The 17,025-nt window shown below is 33.3% G+C and overlaps 2 protein-coding genes across 4 annotated transcripts; both read left to right on the top strand.

Annotated features, from left to right (window-relative positions):
• The first annotated feature begins 4,850 nt into the window (after positions 1 to 4,850).
• On the top strand, positions 4,851 to 11,081 carry LOC8287134 (kinesin-like protein KIN-14G). The gene is made up of 19 exons (XM_015729148.3): positions 4,851 to 5,317; positions 5,433 to 5,599; positions 5,695 to 5,844; positions 6,318 to 6,554; positions 6,655 to 6,726; positions 6,810 to 6,878; positions 7,026 to 7,109; positions 7,235 to 7,396; positions 7,485 to 7,566; positions 7,651 to 7,746; positions 7,841 to 8,017; positions 8,108 to 8,214; positions 8,339 to 8,517; positions 8,650 to 8,811; positions 8,904 to 9,157; positions 9,245 to 9,408; positions 9,548 to 9,739; positions 9,944 to 10,476; positions 10,685 to 11,081. The coding sequence occupies exons 1-19, from the start codon at positions 5,182 to 5,184 to the stop codon at positions 10,809 to 10,811; spliced, it is 3,150 nt and encodes a 1,049-aa protein (XP_015584634.2). The 5' UTR covers positions 4,851 to 5,181; the 3' UTR covers positions 10,812 to 11,081.
• Positions 11,082 to 12,711: 1,630 nt separating this feature from the next.
• Positions 12,712 to 16,611, top strand: LOC8287133 (probable protein phosphatase 2C 5). Of its 3 annotated transcripts, none has more exons than XM_002512431.4 (8): positions 12,712 to 13,019; positions 13,784 to 13,984; positions 14,353 to 14,524; positions 14,615 to 14,832; positions 14,942 to 15,049; positions 15,150 to 15,275; positions 15,358 to 15,587; positions 15,960 to 16,611. In XM_002512431.4, exons 1-8 carry the CDS (start codon positions 12,984 to 12,986, stop codon positions 16,177 to 16,179), a joined length of 1,311 nt encoding a protein of 436 aa, XP_002512477.1. In that variant the 5' UTR covers positions 12,712 to 12,983; the 3' UTR covers positions 16,180 to 16,611. The 3 variants fall into 3 exon arrangements, with proteins under 3 accessions (XP_002512477.1, XP_048225607.1, XP_015570644.1); XM_048369650.1 differs by having other exon boundaries at positions 13,685 to 13,984; XM_015715158.3 differs by having other exon boundaries at positions 12,713 to 13,019; positions 13,731 to 13,984.
• Positions 16,612 to 17,025: the final 414 nt, after the last annotated feature.

The following is a 17,025-nucleotide window of genomic DNA, read 5'->3' as shown; positions in this document are numbered from 1 at the left end:
ATTATGCTTCTGAATTATTTAATATCAAAGTTAGAAGAACATAATATGATGACTTCTTTTAGGCTTTGGATTAATCTATTCTCCCATGCATGTTGAAACTTAAAACCGCTTAGTGGGTCTAATCATTTCAACTTCTTTTATTTTTGTTCTTTAAAAAAAATTTACATTTTTCAATCTCAATTTGTTCTTTAGCTTCAAAATATTGGAGCATCTAGCTATCTCATAATGCCTGAAATTCTTTCTTCTCTCTGCCCCAACTAAGGCCTTCACAAATCTTTAGTGCATATGCCTAAATCCATTACATTGAAATGGTAATGTAGGTCACAAAATCATGATAAGTAAATGATTTTTTGTACAACTAAATTTCGGACACATGAATATCACATCTAGAGGCATGTCTTGCACCAGCACTGGAACATACCCATATGTGTAGCCCATGCTTTTTCCCTAGATTCGAAATGTTTGTGTACCCTTTTCCCCAAATAAGCATGTCCATGTCCAAAGCTTCAAAGAGTTCGAGACACCCTTTTCTTTCTTTTCGGCTGCTAGAAGGTTCATGTCTAAATCTAGAGTGACAAACCTTTTTGATAATACATAGCAAACACTAATTTTGCCAACATTGAGTTGATTACTGATTTAGACGAGTCTCCAACAGCATGTGCAATAATCATCATCCAAACCTTAACGATAATGTCTGAAATTTGGACAAATTAAATGACATCATATATAAATCGAAAGAGTAAAATAATAAACAGACTTTAAAAAGAAAAAAGTACCCTAAAGATCTTCTATTATGATGAGGGCATTAGTTTGCAGAAAAGAGAAGAGATGAGGATGGGGTTTAGTGTGCATATTGTACTGCCATGGTGGTAGACCAACCCCAGTATGGCCTTGATCATGGGTTCCTATTGCCAAACCCCCCTGAGCTCCACCATCATATTATTACCTACCATTATTATCGAGTTTGTTAATAACTTCATGTTTATTTGGTAGATTAAATAATCTAGACTTGATTATTGTAGGATTATATTTCCTAGTGCTGATGATGAAACATTTTAAAAAAATAAAAAAAAAGTCAAGTAATATTTCATTATATAAATAAAACTGTAACGATTAATTAAATATTTATAATATAATAATAAAAATTACCGAAATAACGATATACATTTTATAATAAAATTGTTACTATTTAATTAGTCGATTCAGATCTATTCATTTATATAATATACTTGCTCTTTTAAAATATTTTTATTCTTGTTGAAATCCACTGCTAAGTCTATTTATTTCAAAATTCATACAATACCACGATATTATTTCTCTATCATGTTAAATCTATATTCTGAAAAATAATAAAGAGAACGTCCAAATTGTTTAAATTTTATTTAGCATATATTTTTGTCAATTAATTGGAGGTTCAATGAGCTTGAACTGTAAAACATAGACATTATAAACATAACATATCCATACTAATATTAGTGCTTTTAAAATAAACAGATTGGAATTTAAAATAATTTTTATAATTTTTTATCTTCGTCGTAAAAGTGATAAAACTTCATTTTATTGATGGATGTAAGATGTAAGATGGATTATTATCGAATATTAGTCATTATAATTTTTTCTTTTACTTAATTTTGCAAAAGAAAAGATTGATTGGAAATTGTTTGATTTGATAATGATTTTGTTTCATCAACATGGCAATGGAAGAAGGTCTTTAACCTGGCCAATGGAACCCACTTTGCAGCAGAGGATTGTGATTGGGCCGGCAGCCTTACGCCCCTAGCTAATACATGCCGGCATGGTGCTCTCGGCCCCCACTTTTGGACCACTATTTTTAGGGTCCGCTGTTTTCTTTTTCTCCCTTCTAATTCTCTTTTTTCTTAATAGCCTTTAATTACGCTTGCTTAATCATGCTTAAAAGATAATCACACTCAACCTAAAAGAGCATCAGGTTCGGATCCGAACCATATGTTTGAATACTTGCGAAAGTTGGAGGGAATGGGAGCGCTTGGATTGACAATGAAGCCCTTTGTCTGCTGGCACATTTACTACTTAATCTAACAGATTTTGGAGGGTAAAATCAGGAAATTTTAATCCCATTCAGCAAATTAAGAAAAATTAGATAGATAAAGTGGTGTTCCTTTTTCATGCTTTGTTGTGGTATCTTCTCCATTGGGGACTATTTAGTTGGTCATTTTCTGTGTATAGGTCCTACCCAGATAACTCTCTTTTGAATTATTTATACTTCTTTTTAATTTCTTTTTTTTTTGGGGAAAATAATAATTCAATTATAGTCACATCAAAATTAAATTCAACAATTTTCTATTCTCTTATTTTTTATTATTATCAATTGATTTGAAGAAGAATAAAAAGAACTAATTTTATATAAATTAACATACATATACATGATTAATAAAGTGATTATATATATATATATATATATATATATATATATATATATATATATATATATATATATTTTACAAAATTATTTATTATGAAAAATATGTAATAGAGCTGAGTTTAGATGTTGTCATCAATCAAGAAAAAAAAAGGTTTAGCTGTTGTTATATGTATACTTTGGTTTAGTGGAACCATTTTAATTACTATAAAAACACAGTGGTAATCAATCTTTTTTTACTTCATTCATGAGTGAGATTGTCCAGCTACTTAGTTACTGGAAAAATTAATTTGTGGTTCATTTACTAACCCACTTTGATTCTCTTTACACAATTTTGTACAATGAGACCATATAGAGCATATCATGCCTAAATTGACTAATTAATTGGCAGAATGTTGATAAATTAGGTAAATAATATTACAATAATATGAACAAATAAACAAGAAAAATAAAAACACAAAGAATTTAACGAAGTTCGGTAATGTGCCTATGTTATCGGGAGGATGAGCGGCTGTATCTGTTATTATTTTATAATGATCCACCAATTAGATTATAAATACAAAGGATAATGTTGTGCTACACTCTATCTATCCCTTAAATTGGTATATGAGCCATACCTCCTAGAAAAATTTGTGTAAGAACCAAGGCTTGATGCATTATTTTATCCACAAAAAAGCAGAATGGTGAAAGAAAAGCATAAGAAAATTAAGGTAACAATAATCATCTCATGTTTCGTTAATTATATTGCTTAATCATTATTTCTTAAATAACAGTTTTTTTTTTAATTATGATGGCATGCATGCCAAGCCTTTTTTCACAAGCAAAGAGACATACAAATACTTAAATCAAAGAAAAATATATAAAAATGTGAAATATAATAACTCCATTTTCGTGGGCAGGTGATTTGATAAATGCCTCAAATCAAGCAGTTAAGAGTGAACAAATCTTTAATTATTTGGACAGCTCGTCTACAAAACAAAGTTTTATCACAAGTTTAAATTTTATTGTGATATTTAAACATAAATTAAAGATGCATAATTAGGATACTAAATTGCATTTATTTATTTAATATATAGTTTCCATTACTAAAAAATAATGATTTAATTACTTCGACCTCTAAGTAGGTCAAAGTGGGATATGCAAAGGCCAGAAAGAGCTGCCATTTGTGGCACCTGGGAAGGCATGAGAAGTCCATCTCATACTGAATTATATAAGGTGAGATGTGAAAGCAACATTGCAATTTTCCTATCAAATTTAATTGGTTTCTAGATTACTGATTCTTTGCTTCTTTTGACATTTGATGGGTTCATTTGATCTTCTGTGTTTTAAGATGACAATGAAATTATACTTCTTGTAGAAAATTAAATTCCTCTTTGTATAAATACATTAATAATGTAAATGCCCTTTTACAAATAATAATAATAATAACATATTCTTTGCTATGTTATAATTTTATAATAATTTTCTGATGAATATTAATCTAGTAATGTGCTATAAAATTTGGAAAATAATGATTAAACAAAATAAAGTATACATAGGTTTTTATGTTGATTGTGGTGTGTTATACATTGTACCATGCTACCCAATTCAGGTATATATATTAATGCTTGAGGCAAAATTATCACATAATCAATAATAAGAAATACATTACTTGATTTTTCCTTTTCCATTTCATCCAGAACTTCACTACCAATTAACTTAAAAGAAAAATTTAGGTTACCACTTACCACAAAAAAAATGATGCTTCATATTAATGATCTTCATTTTGAACTAAATAAGAAAAATTGTATTATCACACAAATTAAAGGTACATACGATCTCTTTTAAAAAACGTATTATTTTAATTATTGGAAAGACACTTACCAATATTTGATGTTATATTTTATATATTTATAAACATATACGATGTTGTTACATGAATAACATATATATATATAATAATTATAAAATTTAAAATACGTGTCATTTTTTTTATTATTTTAACGTTTAATTATTTAGAATATATATGTTCAGAATAGCTAATAAATTTCCAATTCATATAAGAGGATTCATGAAGATAAACTATGAATTGTTCCCATGAAAAAGGCAAAGGAATATTAATATAGCAAATACATTATTTTTATTCAAAGCTTATGGTTTAGTGTTGGCATGGCTAAATTCAATGATGATTGATAAATATAAAAAGGTGTAAGAAATCTTTAGAAAAAGGTATTACTTATTAGTATATAATAAATAAAAAAATGTATAAAGATATATGATTATAATAATTATTGTTATTTGTGAAAGAAAAGTGTAAAATTAGCCCTTCAGTTGCTCTACCCGCAAAAAAATAATTAGCTCACGAAAGCGAGAGGTTCGGAACCAGGTTCGGTAACAACGCTTTATTTCTTTTCCTTCAAAAATTAGAACGCAAAGAGAAAGAAAGAAAGAAAGCTGAAAGAAAGTGAGAGAAAATCTTCAAAGAAAAATCTTTCTTTTTTTCTCTCTTATTATTAATAATATTATCAACATAAACATTTCGTTCTTTGTCTATCTATACCATCAGATAGATCTCCATATAACCATACATCCTTTTCTTTTGTCTCTGCTAATACATTATATAGAGATAGAAATATATACATACACACAGCATTTGCACATATATACATATACATCTTCTTGGTTGGTGAAATTTTGGAAGTTTTTTTTCCTTTTTGGAATTCTTGAGATGGGTTATATTTGAACAGGGAATTCTGATACAGGATTCTTTGAAATTTACTTTCTAGATTTCTTGGGAAATAAAAATGGCAACAGAACAAGTAGTAGCATCATCGCCTTTCTCTGTTGTTTCTGTTGTGGAAGAAATTCTTCAACAGCATGGAACTGGAACTGGTAGATCAAGAGATGTTGATTTGGCTTCAAGAAAAGCTGATGAATCTTGTATGATCGATATAAGCTCTTTTTTTTCTTTCTTGTTTTCTTTTTCTACATTTTTTTTTTTTTTTGTATTGATTCGGAGCTTTTTTCTTGCTCGTATTTGATGAAAAATTTATAGCACTTAGAAGGTATGAAGCAGCTGGATGGCTCAGAAAGATGGTGGGAGTTGTTGGAGGCAAAGATTTGCCAGCAGAGCCATCAGAAGAAGACTTCAGGCTTGGATTGAGGAGTGGAATAATCTTGTGCAATGTTCTTAACAAGGTTCAACCTGGAGCAGTGCCAAAGGTATGAATTATGAAATTTATAAATTGTGATTCAATCAAGGCTTTCCTTTTGTTATTATTATTTCATGATTCTGATGGTGGAATCTTTGTTGCCAGGTAATGGAATTGGCTAGTGATTCTGTTATTAATCCTGATGGGGCAGGTGGGGCTCTCTCTGCATTTCAGTACTTTGAATATGTGAGAAACTTTCTTGTTGCTGTTGAGGAAATGGGGCTTCCTACTTTTGAAGCCTGTGATCTTGAGCAGGTGCGAATTCAAGTAATTTCCAGAAATGATTTCTTGAAAATGCCATGCCATGCCAATTTTTTTCTATTAATTTGTTGTAAGGGTTGTCTTTTGATATTGCTGCTAATGCTTTTATGCTATTTCTCAATTAGGCCATATGATCATTTGTTTTGTCTTCAATTAAATCCTACATCATAAAATGGTAACATTATTTAAAACTAGACCAATTACTAAAACCTCAACTTATTAATAGAAAATAAAAAAATGTTCATGAGAACAATCTCATTAAAATATACCCCAAAAGCCAACAATCTTCGAAGTAAGAGTTTTATTTTTCTTCTATTCAGATATTTGTTTTTGTTAATTGCTCTATATCTTTATCATATAAGATACTGATTTATTGAATAGGAAGTTATACCGATAGCTCCAGACCTGTAAAGATTATGTCATATCTTAATTGAAATGAGGTAATCCAATAATCTTGAACTTTTCAGGGAGGAAAAACTGCAAGGATAGTGAATTGTGTGTTAGCACTGAAATCATACAATGAATGGAAACAAAGTGGCGGAACTGGTACATTCAAATATGGTGGAAGTTTCAAACCACACAATGGCACTGTCAAACCTTTCATGAGGAAGATCACAGAGCCAACCCGGACCTCTTCATTGGGTGGTTTGTCCACCACTGATCACTCTTTCTTCAATGATCTCGGCCATGAACTCAATGAACCAGTAATGAGATTAACTTACGCTCTCTCACATTTTACCTTAATCCTTTTCTTTTTATGCAATTTAACTAAAAGCTTGGTTTTTGCACTCTTTTAACTTGCAGAATGGCTCTCGTTCCTTGCATATGCTAGTCCGCGCAGTTCTTGCCAATAAGAATCAAGAAGAATTGCCAAGTGTAAGCATCCTTCTTCTACTTCTTGCTGTTAGAATGATAATTCTTCTTGCAATTTTAGCTGAGGAATTACTTGTTGATTTCAGATTGTAGAATCTATGTTGAATAAAGTCATGGAGGAGTTCGAACGTCGACTAGCGAGCCAACAAGAACTGGTGAGCAGCTCCGTCATAAAAAATTTCTGTTACTTCCTGGCTAATGTGAAGGCTTGAACACACAACATGTATATCAGTTATTTAATAATATTTATGTGGTTATCATTCAGCTGAATAGGTTCTTAATTTTCTTTGGTAATATGACAGATTAAATCAGCAGCAAAAGATATGGCAGCATCTGGCCCTGACATGTCTCTTGAAAGAACTACTTCTACTGATACTGATATGAAGGTATGAGCCTTGCTTGCATCATGAAGTGTCCTAACCGACCAATCAATTTTCGTAATTTGAAATGTAATTGAGCATTCGAGTTCGGTATTTAATTGGGTGATATTTTATTTAACCAATGAATTCAGATGGGAGAAGGAGAAGCTTCTTCACCAATCGCAACAGGAGAAGCTTCCACACGAACCACAACAGAGGAGAGTTTCGATCAAAAGGATGATCAAGATGAAGAATCGAAAATTCAGCTTTTGAAACAGCAAATACTGGTTGAACAACAGCAGAGAGACATTCAGGTAACGTGATGGTAAATATCCTAATGCTCTAAAATCTTTGAACCATCCCATATGAGTGCAATCACTGAATAAATTTGTGTGCCTGCAGGAATTGAAAAACACTCTTCGCACGGCGAAAGCAGGAATGCAGTATTTGAAGATTAAGCATCTAGAGGAGTTCGGCAATCTAGGTAGAGTTAGCCTCCAATGCATTTTCTCAAGATTACTAAAAGAGGAATGATATTTATGAAAACTGTTACTATTTCTTGCAATAGGGAAGCACTTGCATGGTCTAGCGCATGCTGCTTCAGGATACCAGAGAGTCCTTGAAGAAAACCGCAAGTTATACAATCAAGTGCAGGACCTGAAAGGTATAATTAGTTATCGACTTGATGGCTTTATCGTTATACATGTGCTAAATTTCTTAGCTGAGTTTAATGGTTGTTATAAAATGTGTTTGATTAGGAAATATTAGAGTATACTGCCGGGTGAGACCATTCCTGCCTGGGCAACAGAGCCGTTTCAGTACTGTGGATCACATAGAAGAAGGAAATATTGCAATAATTACTCCTTCAAAATATGGAAAGGAGGGAAAGAAAACATTCACTTTCAACAAAGTCTTCGGTCCTTTGGCAACTCAAGGTTTGTGAGGCTCCATTTTCGCTTCTTTTTCAGCGTACATCTTGTTGAAAGCATTCTTCTTCAATTTGTTCTACCCTATCTGCCCTGCAGAGGAAGTATTTGCAGACACTCGGCCTTTGATTCGGTCGGTTCTTGATGGCTATAATGTGTGTATATTTGCATACGGCCAAACAGGATCTGGAAAAACTTTTACAATGGTGAGAGGATAACTTAGACTATCATCATTCTGAATGAATTTTCATTCTTTTCCTTTAATTTTTCAGTGACAGACTTTTGATTGATAAGTAACTTTTGTTTTACTCGTATAATTTGATAAAACAGACTGGCCCCAAGGAACTTACAGAGGAAAGCTTAGGTGTTAACTACAGGGCATTGAGTGATCTATTTCTTCTCTCCGATCAAAGAAAGGAAATTGTTTGCTATGAAATTTCTGTCCAGATGCTGGAGATTTACAATGAGCAAGTGAGAGATCTGCTTGCTAGTGATGGCCTTAATAAAAGATATCCTTACATGGCAGTATTTTGTCCTTGTTTAAAGCAACGTGTCTTGTTTTTTCTTTTTCTTTTTTCAATAAGAATAAGTCTGGCTCAGTGCCCCTAGCATTTCAACTTGTATACTTAACTCCTGCATACATTAGAAATCCGCAACAGTTCCCAGAATGGGATTAACGTACCAGATGCAAGCCTTGTGCCTGTATCTACACCATCTGATGTGTTAAATCTGATGGACGTTGGGCACAAGAATCGTGCAGTGAGTGCTACAGCAATGAATGATCGGAGCAGTCGGTCTCACAGGTACAGCTAATATTCTGCTAAGAGCTAGCCTTATGTTTCCTTAATGATTTTTAGACCTTGCAGTCAACTTTTTTTTTCTTTTAATAATGCAGCTGCTTGACAGTTCATGTTCAAGGAAGAGACCTAACATCTGGAACTATAATTCGAGGTTCTATGCACTTGGTTGACTTGGCAGGAAGTGAACGTGTCGACAAATCTGAGGTGACTGGAGACAGATTGAAGGAAGCACAGCATATCAACAAATCTCTTTCTGCTCTAGGAGATGTCATTGCATCTCTTGCTCAAAAGAGTTCTCATGTTCCCTACAGGAACAGTAAACTCACACAACTACTTCAAGATTCACTTGGTAAGATTAGCATCAGAAAAGGCACCCATCTTTCTTAATCCAATGTAATCTTCCTCTAATCATGTTACTGGTCTCTGTAATCATCAGGAGGGCAGGCCAAGACTCTCATGTTTGTCCACATAAGTCCTGAAAGTGAAGCTGTTGGAGAAACAATTAGTACACTTAAGTTTGCTGAACGGGTTGCTACAGTTGAGCTTGGTGCTGCTAAAGTTAATAAAGATAGTGCTGAAGTGAAGGAGCTAAAAGAGCAGGTTCATATTTGCCATGATTTTTTTTTTTCTTGTTGCTATTGATCACCGCAGATATCTATGCCCGGATTATGGTCTTTTATGCTTTGGCTATCGCATGCAGAAATATAATCAGTTTTTTCTTTTTCTAATCTGTTTTCAGGTTGCTAACCTTAAGGCAGCCTTAGCAAGGAAGGACGCAGATTCAGAGCAGCATTCACAGCATTCTCGATCTAGCACCCCAGAAAGACATAGACTGAAGTTGGGTGGACATTCTGGTTCTCAACATAGTTGGCACGGTGTTGAAGATAATAATAGTCGCAGGCAATCGCTGGACAATGCTAGTAATCCAGAGGTAAATTGTCGTTATTATATAGTCAGTACATTAGAATAATCCATTAAGAATTTAATAAATCTCTGGTAGAATGTGATAGAATGCAAAAGATACAAAATTAATAGGACCGTGAACTGAAAATTCATCCATTACTGTCTACCAAACATGCTCTTTTAAGCTCATATTCTCACGAACAAAGTTTACATATGACATACTGGTCTACAGATGAGGAGCAACTCTTTATCCATCACAAGAAGACGAAGCTTGGATCTCAATGATTTGCGAACGAATTCGCCTCCTTGGCCGCCTGTCGGCATTCCTGCACAGAATGGAAAGGAAGATGACAAAGAATCAGCCTCTGATGACTGGGTAGACAAGGTGATGGTGAACAGGCTTGACAATGTAAGTGGAGAAGAAAACCTGCTGGGACAATGGGAACTAGACAGTAGACAATTGCCTGAACCATTTTATCAGGGATATGTTCCAGACCCTTCAAAGATTTACCCTGAACAACTCTATAATAATAATAATAAATGTCCTACAAAGAATAAGGACAGCCAAGAATATGATGCACAGAGTCGCCGGTTCGATGTTATATCTACTGACGGTTCTGAAGAGCTTGATGCTGGAACTAGTGATTCTTCTGAGCCAGACTTGTTGTGGCAATCTAACCTTCCAAGAGCAGGCAGCCTTCCGAATGGGTTGGGATATAAACCAAAGAAGACTAATGCTAAGGGAATCAAGAGACCAGAAACAAAGTAAGATTCTACATTATCTTATGTCGTTCTTTTTTTTTTTTTTTCAATTATTTAGATTCTAAGACAGATTCAAATTCGGGACCAGACGACCTTGGAGAATGTTTTCAGAACTCCCAAGTCTAGTTTATACCCCTCTTACAGTCTTCTTCAAGTATACTGATGTTCTGTTAGTATTAATCTTTATTCTTTTTGTGTTTTATGGAAACAGGAGTCTAATTCCATCACTAATTCCTTCACCGTCAAGGAAACCAAATGGAGTGAGTTCAGCGAAGAACAAGCCTATAAAACAGATAGTTGCTGCTGATATTAAAAGGAAAACCAGCCGTGCAAAGTAACAAAGTCTAGCATGGAGTTCCTGAAGAAAGTGGATTTTTTTTTTCTTATGGCTGTTCCTTTTTGGTGTATTTACCATTTAGTAATTATAGAGAAAGAGATTTAAAAAAAAAAAGAAAAAAACAGAGAGAGGTTTCCATATATGATAGATTTTTAAATGGCAATAATCCCAGTTGCCTGCGTTTTCTATATGTAAATGGTGGTGATTTTGCTGTGTATGAAATCCCACCTTACCGATTTCGTTTTGTTAATATTGGTTTTCATCTTGTGAATTCTTTGTTTTTCTTGTAAAATTTTCATTTGCAGTTTGTTTCAAGAAAAGAAAAGACAGAATTGCAATATGAAAGAAAAGATGAGGAAATTACATCACCATCATCATCATCATCATCATCATCATGTCTTTGTTTTGGTTCATGTTGTTTGTTGTACATGTCTATCTCTTGGCCGGCGATAAATTATATCAGAATTTTAATATCTAACATGAAATAATAATTTATTTGAAAATCAATACTATAGATAAAAAAAAAAAAAACTCAAAAAATAGCTATATTCATGTTATAATATTTATTTTGGTCAAAAAATTAAAATTTTAAATTCGTAGATATTTTTTTTTAAAAAGAAAATAAGATAATTGATTTGATAAAAGATAAAGAGATTCCTTTTTCCTACTAACCCAGCAGGGAATACTATAGAATACAATACGTGTAAACCTTATTCCAGCTGGGGGTGTTCTGGACCCCAATCAAATGAGTGGCTAAACCCTTTAGAAAAGAGGTGGGGCCAACTAACACATGGCCACGTAAGCAATCACCCAATTAAAAACGTTGATGTTGGCCTTGCCAGTTGCATCCCTCTTTTTTATTATTTATTTTGGATTCATTCATAATCCTTCCAGTTTCTCATTGCTCCCTTCCCATTTACAATTATATCCTTTCATTTTCTTTTTCTTTTCAGATAATATATAATTTGTTTTTCTCTTTTCTTTTTCTTTTTTTAGATTATGCAATCAACTTACCTAATTGAGCAATTTGCGTAATCAAACCTACCACTTAGTTTTTGCCAGCAAACAGACAGCAATTTTTATTGTATGATTCATAAATATGATTTTATTAAAGTCAACATCCCTTGAAAATGACCCATTTAGACATATTATCTAAATTATTTATTTCTTAACAAGTTCACAGCACAAGTCCATATCCCCCATTTTCTCCTTATCTAATTGTTTCTATATTGCATTCATCTCTCCATTTTTCTTTTTGTAAAAGATTTTGAGCATTCCATCACAAAGAAACAATAATTGTTTTTCTATAATTATTTTATGACAATACTTAACTTCCATTAATTCATTTATTATTTAGAATTTTATTCATTTGAATCATATTATATAAGTAAAATATACTATTTTGGTTGTCTTTATTAAGAGCCAAATGGTGCTTTATATAATTATTTAGTGAAGCTATTATAAAATTAAAAATGATACCATTTATAACTTTCTTTCTCTCTGTATAATAGATCATGTTTAGAATCAACTTAATTAACTTTAAAATTTTATTTTTTAGCTCAAGAATAGTCTAGTTTGATATTAGTTATCAAACTTATGAATACATTTATATTTTGTTGGACCTAATAAAAATAAAATAATTATAATTTATAAATCTGTTTAAATAAATTTTGATTTTATTAATTTCAAATTGAATCCAACTTGATTATGAAAATATTAATATTTGAATATTTCAACAACATTTTTAAAATAGTAAAATAGGTTCTCTAGAAGAAAGTAAAAAAGGACAAAAAGGTAAATTTGAAAGAAAAATCCAAAATGAGGCAAATATTTATTTCCTCTACATCATCAAAGATTAGGACATAAATGTCATTACCATAAATTTCATTTTCTGAAAAATCAGCTCCCACTTCAACCAAAACAAAAACCCGCGTCTCAATATTCTTATTTTCTTTTTCTAGATTTCTCCCTCTAATCCAATCCAATCAAATCCGCTGTTACTCGCTTTCTCTTTCTAATCCTAACCCAACTAAACCCAAAAAAGCCCTTTCTCTCCTCTCTTAAGCGCTTTTTCTGTTTTGTTCTTTATATCTCTCAGTTCCTTAATCTAAATCTTGTTCTGTTATCACTACAAATGAAGCCACTTTAAAGATCACCTTTTTTTTTTTTGTCAATGCTGGATCTGTTAAGGCCTCTTCATGTTTCAACTGTGAGTTTTATTATCTGGGATTCTCTTTGTTCAGTTTCTCAATGCCATTTTTAGCTTTAGTTAGCCTATCTTCTTTTTTAGGGATTTGGTTGTGTAAAAAACAAAACTTTGAGATCCAGTTTCTATTCTTCAGTTGAGATTTGTGTAATTCTTGAATGAACTTTACTGGGCATGTTCTTATTGATTAGGGTTTCTTTTATTTTTCTAAGTACAATCTTTCTATAATTTGGATTAAGATTTTTTTGTAATGAATTGATTAGGGAAAAACTATATAATATGGTGAGATTATGGGTGATTGTTCTAAATTGACATTCTGAATTGCATTGGCATTATGAGTTTCAATTTTGGAGATAGACTAGCATAAGCTAGCTGTTCTAGTTTTTCAGTTTGGCGGCTGATAAAGTATGTTATTGTAAATTGTTTTTTGAGAATCTATACAAAAAAAAAGTTGAGATATTCTTTTTTGTGATTTCTCTAGTAAAATATAAGATATTATGTGCTAAGGTTCTGATTGATTCTTATATTATGGTTAGAAATTCTCAGGAAATATTAATTTTCACCTGAAAGTTGGTATTTTTCTTATGTACACTTTCTACATAGGTTATTAGTTAATTACGTATTGTTTTTGCACTTAGATTGAAATGTAGATGGTTATTTGCTTTTAGGATATGAAGGTGAAAATTTGTTAATTTTGTTAATGAGAATGGATAGGGTTTTGGCACTGGGGTTGTGGAAATGTTGACACCTAAACTGCCATGAGCCAGGCTGAAGTTTCGAGGATGAAAACTCCTCTCATTCCACTTGGGACCTTGATTGGTCGTGAGCTTAGGAATGAGAAGGTTGAGAAACCATTCGTGAAGTATGGACAAGCTGCTTTGGCTAAGAAAGGAGAGGATTACTTTCTGATTAAACCTGACTGCCAGAGGATTCCTGGGGACGCGTCAACATCATTTTCTGTGTTTGCGGTACTTTTTGTTTCCCTTTATGCATGCTACTCACTAGCACATATAAGAGGAGATTGGACTTTGCTTGGCTGATTGAGAAAATTTAGAATATTACATTTTAACAGGTGACATGCATAGCTTCCTACAGGAAAGTTACATAATTACATGTTTATAATCCTCCTCTTCCACCATATAAGAAAACAGTCCTGATCCCAAACAGTTATAGGTCTGCGATCAAATATTTTATTTAAATTATTTTGTTGTTCAACCTTTTTCCTGGTCATGAAGTGGAGAATTATGCATGCACTCTGTAACCTTAGAACACGTAGGATTAACATTTGTTTGATTTTGTGTTGTACAGAAATTCATCGTGTTGGTGTTGTTGACAGATTTTTGATGGGCATAATGGTATATCAGCTGCTATCTTCGCAAAGGAGAACTTGCTGGACAATGTTTTGAGTGCGATTCCCCAGGAAAGTAGTCGGGAAGAGTGGCTTCAAGCGCTTCCTCGAGCACTAGTTGCAGGTTTTGTGAAAACTGACATAGAGTTTCAGCAGAAACGTATGTACCATTTTGCTGCTTATCTTTCCTTCACCTTTCTTTTTGGCATCTGCATCGTCAGCTTATCCTTAAGTTGGATATAAATGGCAGGGGAAACCTCTGGCACAACTGTGACATTTGTTGTGATAGATGGGTGGACTGTGACTGTTGCCTCTGTGGGGGATTCACGATGTATATTGGACACCCAAGGGGGTGTAGTTTCCCTATTGACAGTTGATCACCGGCTCGAAGAAAATGCAGAAGAAAGGGAGCGTGTAACTGCAAGTGGGGGTGAAGTAGGAAGGCTTAATGTTTTTGGGGGGAATGAGGTATTGGACAAATCATATTTGCAACGTGTTGCAGTAGGAGTTTTTATTACCTAACTCCCACATTCCCCCAGTTTGTTCATATTGGTTCAAATTCTGTTTGGTATTATAGGTTGGTCCCTTGCGCTGCTGGCCGGGTGGATTATGTCTTTCTAGGTCAATTGGAGATACAGATGTCGGTGAATTCATTGTCCCAATACCACATGTAAAGCAAGTAAAGGTGAGTTCATTTTCTCTCTCTGGTGATGGTTTGTCCCTTCTCTTTTACTATTCATGAAACTTATGATCTTTTTCTTTTTTTTTTTTTTCTTGGTTATTAGCTATCAAATGCAGGGGGAAGACTCATTATTGCTTCTGATGGTATTTGGGATGCTTTATCTTCTGATATGGCTGCAAAGTCTTGTCGGGGTTTACCTGCAGAGCTTGCTGCCAAGTTGGTTGTTAAGGTGAAGTTCTGTTAAAGTTATCAATGGTGTTTTTCTGATACTTGGCTTTGTCTTAATTGTATTTTTTTGTTCTACTCTTTAGGAGGCTTTAAGGTCAAGGGGCCTGAAAGATGATACAACATGCCTTGTTGTTGATATAATCCCATCGGATGTTCCCGTATTACCTCCTATCCCAAGGAAGAAGCAAAGCATGCTTACTTCACTTTTTGGAAAGAAACCTCTTAATTCTTTGAACAAAACAACAAATAAACTTTCTGCTGTAGGAGTGGTGGAGGAATTGTTTGAAGAGGGTTCTGCTATGCTTGCGGAAAGGTTTGTTGATTTGCGAATTCCTTATTAAAATTTAGCTGCCCTGAGTTTTACTTTTGTAAAAGGTTGTGTGAGAAATAAGCATAAAACCAAATGATAAAAAACTCACAACTCTTTTCTGAATGAGACCTGTCTTATTTTACTGTACATATTTTCGGATGATCTGTCTTTTACTGGTAGGTATTAGGAGGCTTAAATGTGGAAGCTCTTTTTAATTGGGTGTTTGTAAATGTCTAGGTCCTGTAGTACTCCCTCTATCATTTTTTATGCCAGTGCTCTCTCATAACTTTTTGACATTTACTTCTAACAAAGCCCATTAGGTCCAAAATCTAAATGGTCTGTAATGCCTCTCAAACTTGTGTGTTGGAAATGCAGGTTGGGTAAAGATTTTCCTTCAAATACAAATTCTGGGTTGTACAGATGTGCTGTATGCCAAGTAGATCAAACCCCTACTGATAGTTTATCAGTAAACTCAGCATCTTTTTTCTCACCTGGATCAAAGCCATGGGAAGGCCCCTTCCTCTGCCCTAACTGTCGAAAGAAGAAAGATGCCATGGAAGGGAAAAGGCCTAGCAGACCCACAGTCATTGCATAGCAAATTATCTGGTAACAGAGTAAATATTTTTCAAAATTTTTTTGCTGGAAGTGTGATCATGCTTGGTTTTTTTACCTTCTAGTAATGATTGTAATAGATGTATAAGAAATGAGGTAGAGATATAGCGCGTAGGTGTTTTGTTTCTACAATTGGTTGTGTTGATTCTGGGGTTTTTTTCTCCAAGCTTTTTGTTAAACTGACAAAGGACAGAGATGCTATCCGATAGATACGTTTGTGATAGTATGGTCGCTAACAGCTTGAAGTTGTAAGTAAAAAAGGTGGCATTGTGATGTGTCCATCACAGCAGCAGCTTCTTCGTTGTGTTCAAGTGCAAAGTTGTTATCTTGTGCATTTTTACTTATTATTTACTTCCATATACAAATGTATTAGGGGAAGAAACAACAACAATATATTAAGAATTGGTATTATCTATGTTTTGATACTGTCTTACAGCTGCAGACTTGCTTCTCATTTCTGAATTAGTGTGACCTTTAGGGGCCATCCAGTAACTAGAAGAATAATCAAGCCCAATTTTCTTCTCTGTTATGCTGGTGCTGCGCTCACATTACTATAGATTCTGTTATTACTGCCAATTGCCAAAAGTTCAAGTGCCCATTTGGTAGCTAAAGTGCTTTTTAAACTTTTCTCGCTTTTTCTTCCTTTATAGTTTCATAAATTGCTTTCAGAAAGTAAGCTCCGTATGAGATTCAGTGGATCAAATACATATTTATATATTAGTTTTGAAGATTATGCTTGTGGATAAAAGCATGTAATATTACATATTTTTTTTTTTATAATCAATTAAAAAGACAATCTCAATAGATTGTTTATATTTTTTCTATAAAG

The sequence above is a fragment of the Ricinus communis genome, chromosome 10, assembly GCF_019578655.1.
Source record: "Ricinus communis isolate WT05 ecotype wild-type chromosome 10, ASM1957865v1, whole genome shotgun sequence".
Lineage (NCBI taxonomy): Eukaryota > Viridiplantae > Streptophyta > Magnoliopsida > Malpighiales > Euphorbiaceae > Ricinus > Ricinus communis.
Note: the sequence above shows the minus strand (reverse complement) of the source record. Positions and strands in the feature narration are given on the sequence as shown.

Bases quoted from the DNA above. Each gene is read 5' to 3' on its own strand.
- LOC8287133 (XM_002512431.4), top strand. From the start codon at position 12,984: ATGCTGGATCTGTTAAGGCCTCTTCATGTTTCAACT. The intron at 14,525-14,614 runs GTATGTACCATT...TATAAATGGCAG, and splicing joins CATAGAGTTTCAGCAGAAAC to GGGAAACCTCTGGCACAACT. The intron at 15,276-15,357 runs GTGAAGTTCTGT...TCTACTCTTTAG, and splicing joins CTGCCAAGTTGGTTGTTAAG to GAGGCTTTAAGGTCAAGGGG.
- LOC8287134 (XM_015729148.3), top strand. From the start codon at position 5,182: ATGGCAACAGAACAAGTAGTAGCATCATCGCCTTTCTCTGTTGTTTCT. The intron at 7,397-7,484 runs GTAACGTGATGG...GTGTGCCTGCAG, and splicing joins AACAGCAGAGAGACATTCAG to GAATTGAAAAACACTCTTCG. The intron at 9,158-9,244 runs GTAAGATTAGCA...TGTAATCATCAG, and splicing joins ACTACTTCAAGATTCACTTG to GAGGGCAGGCCAAGACTCTC.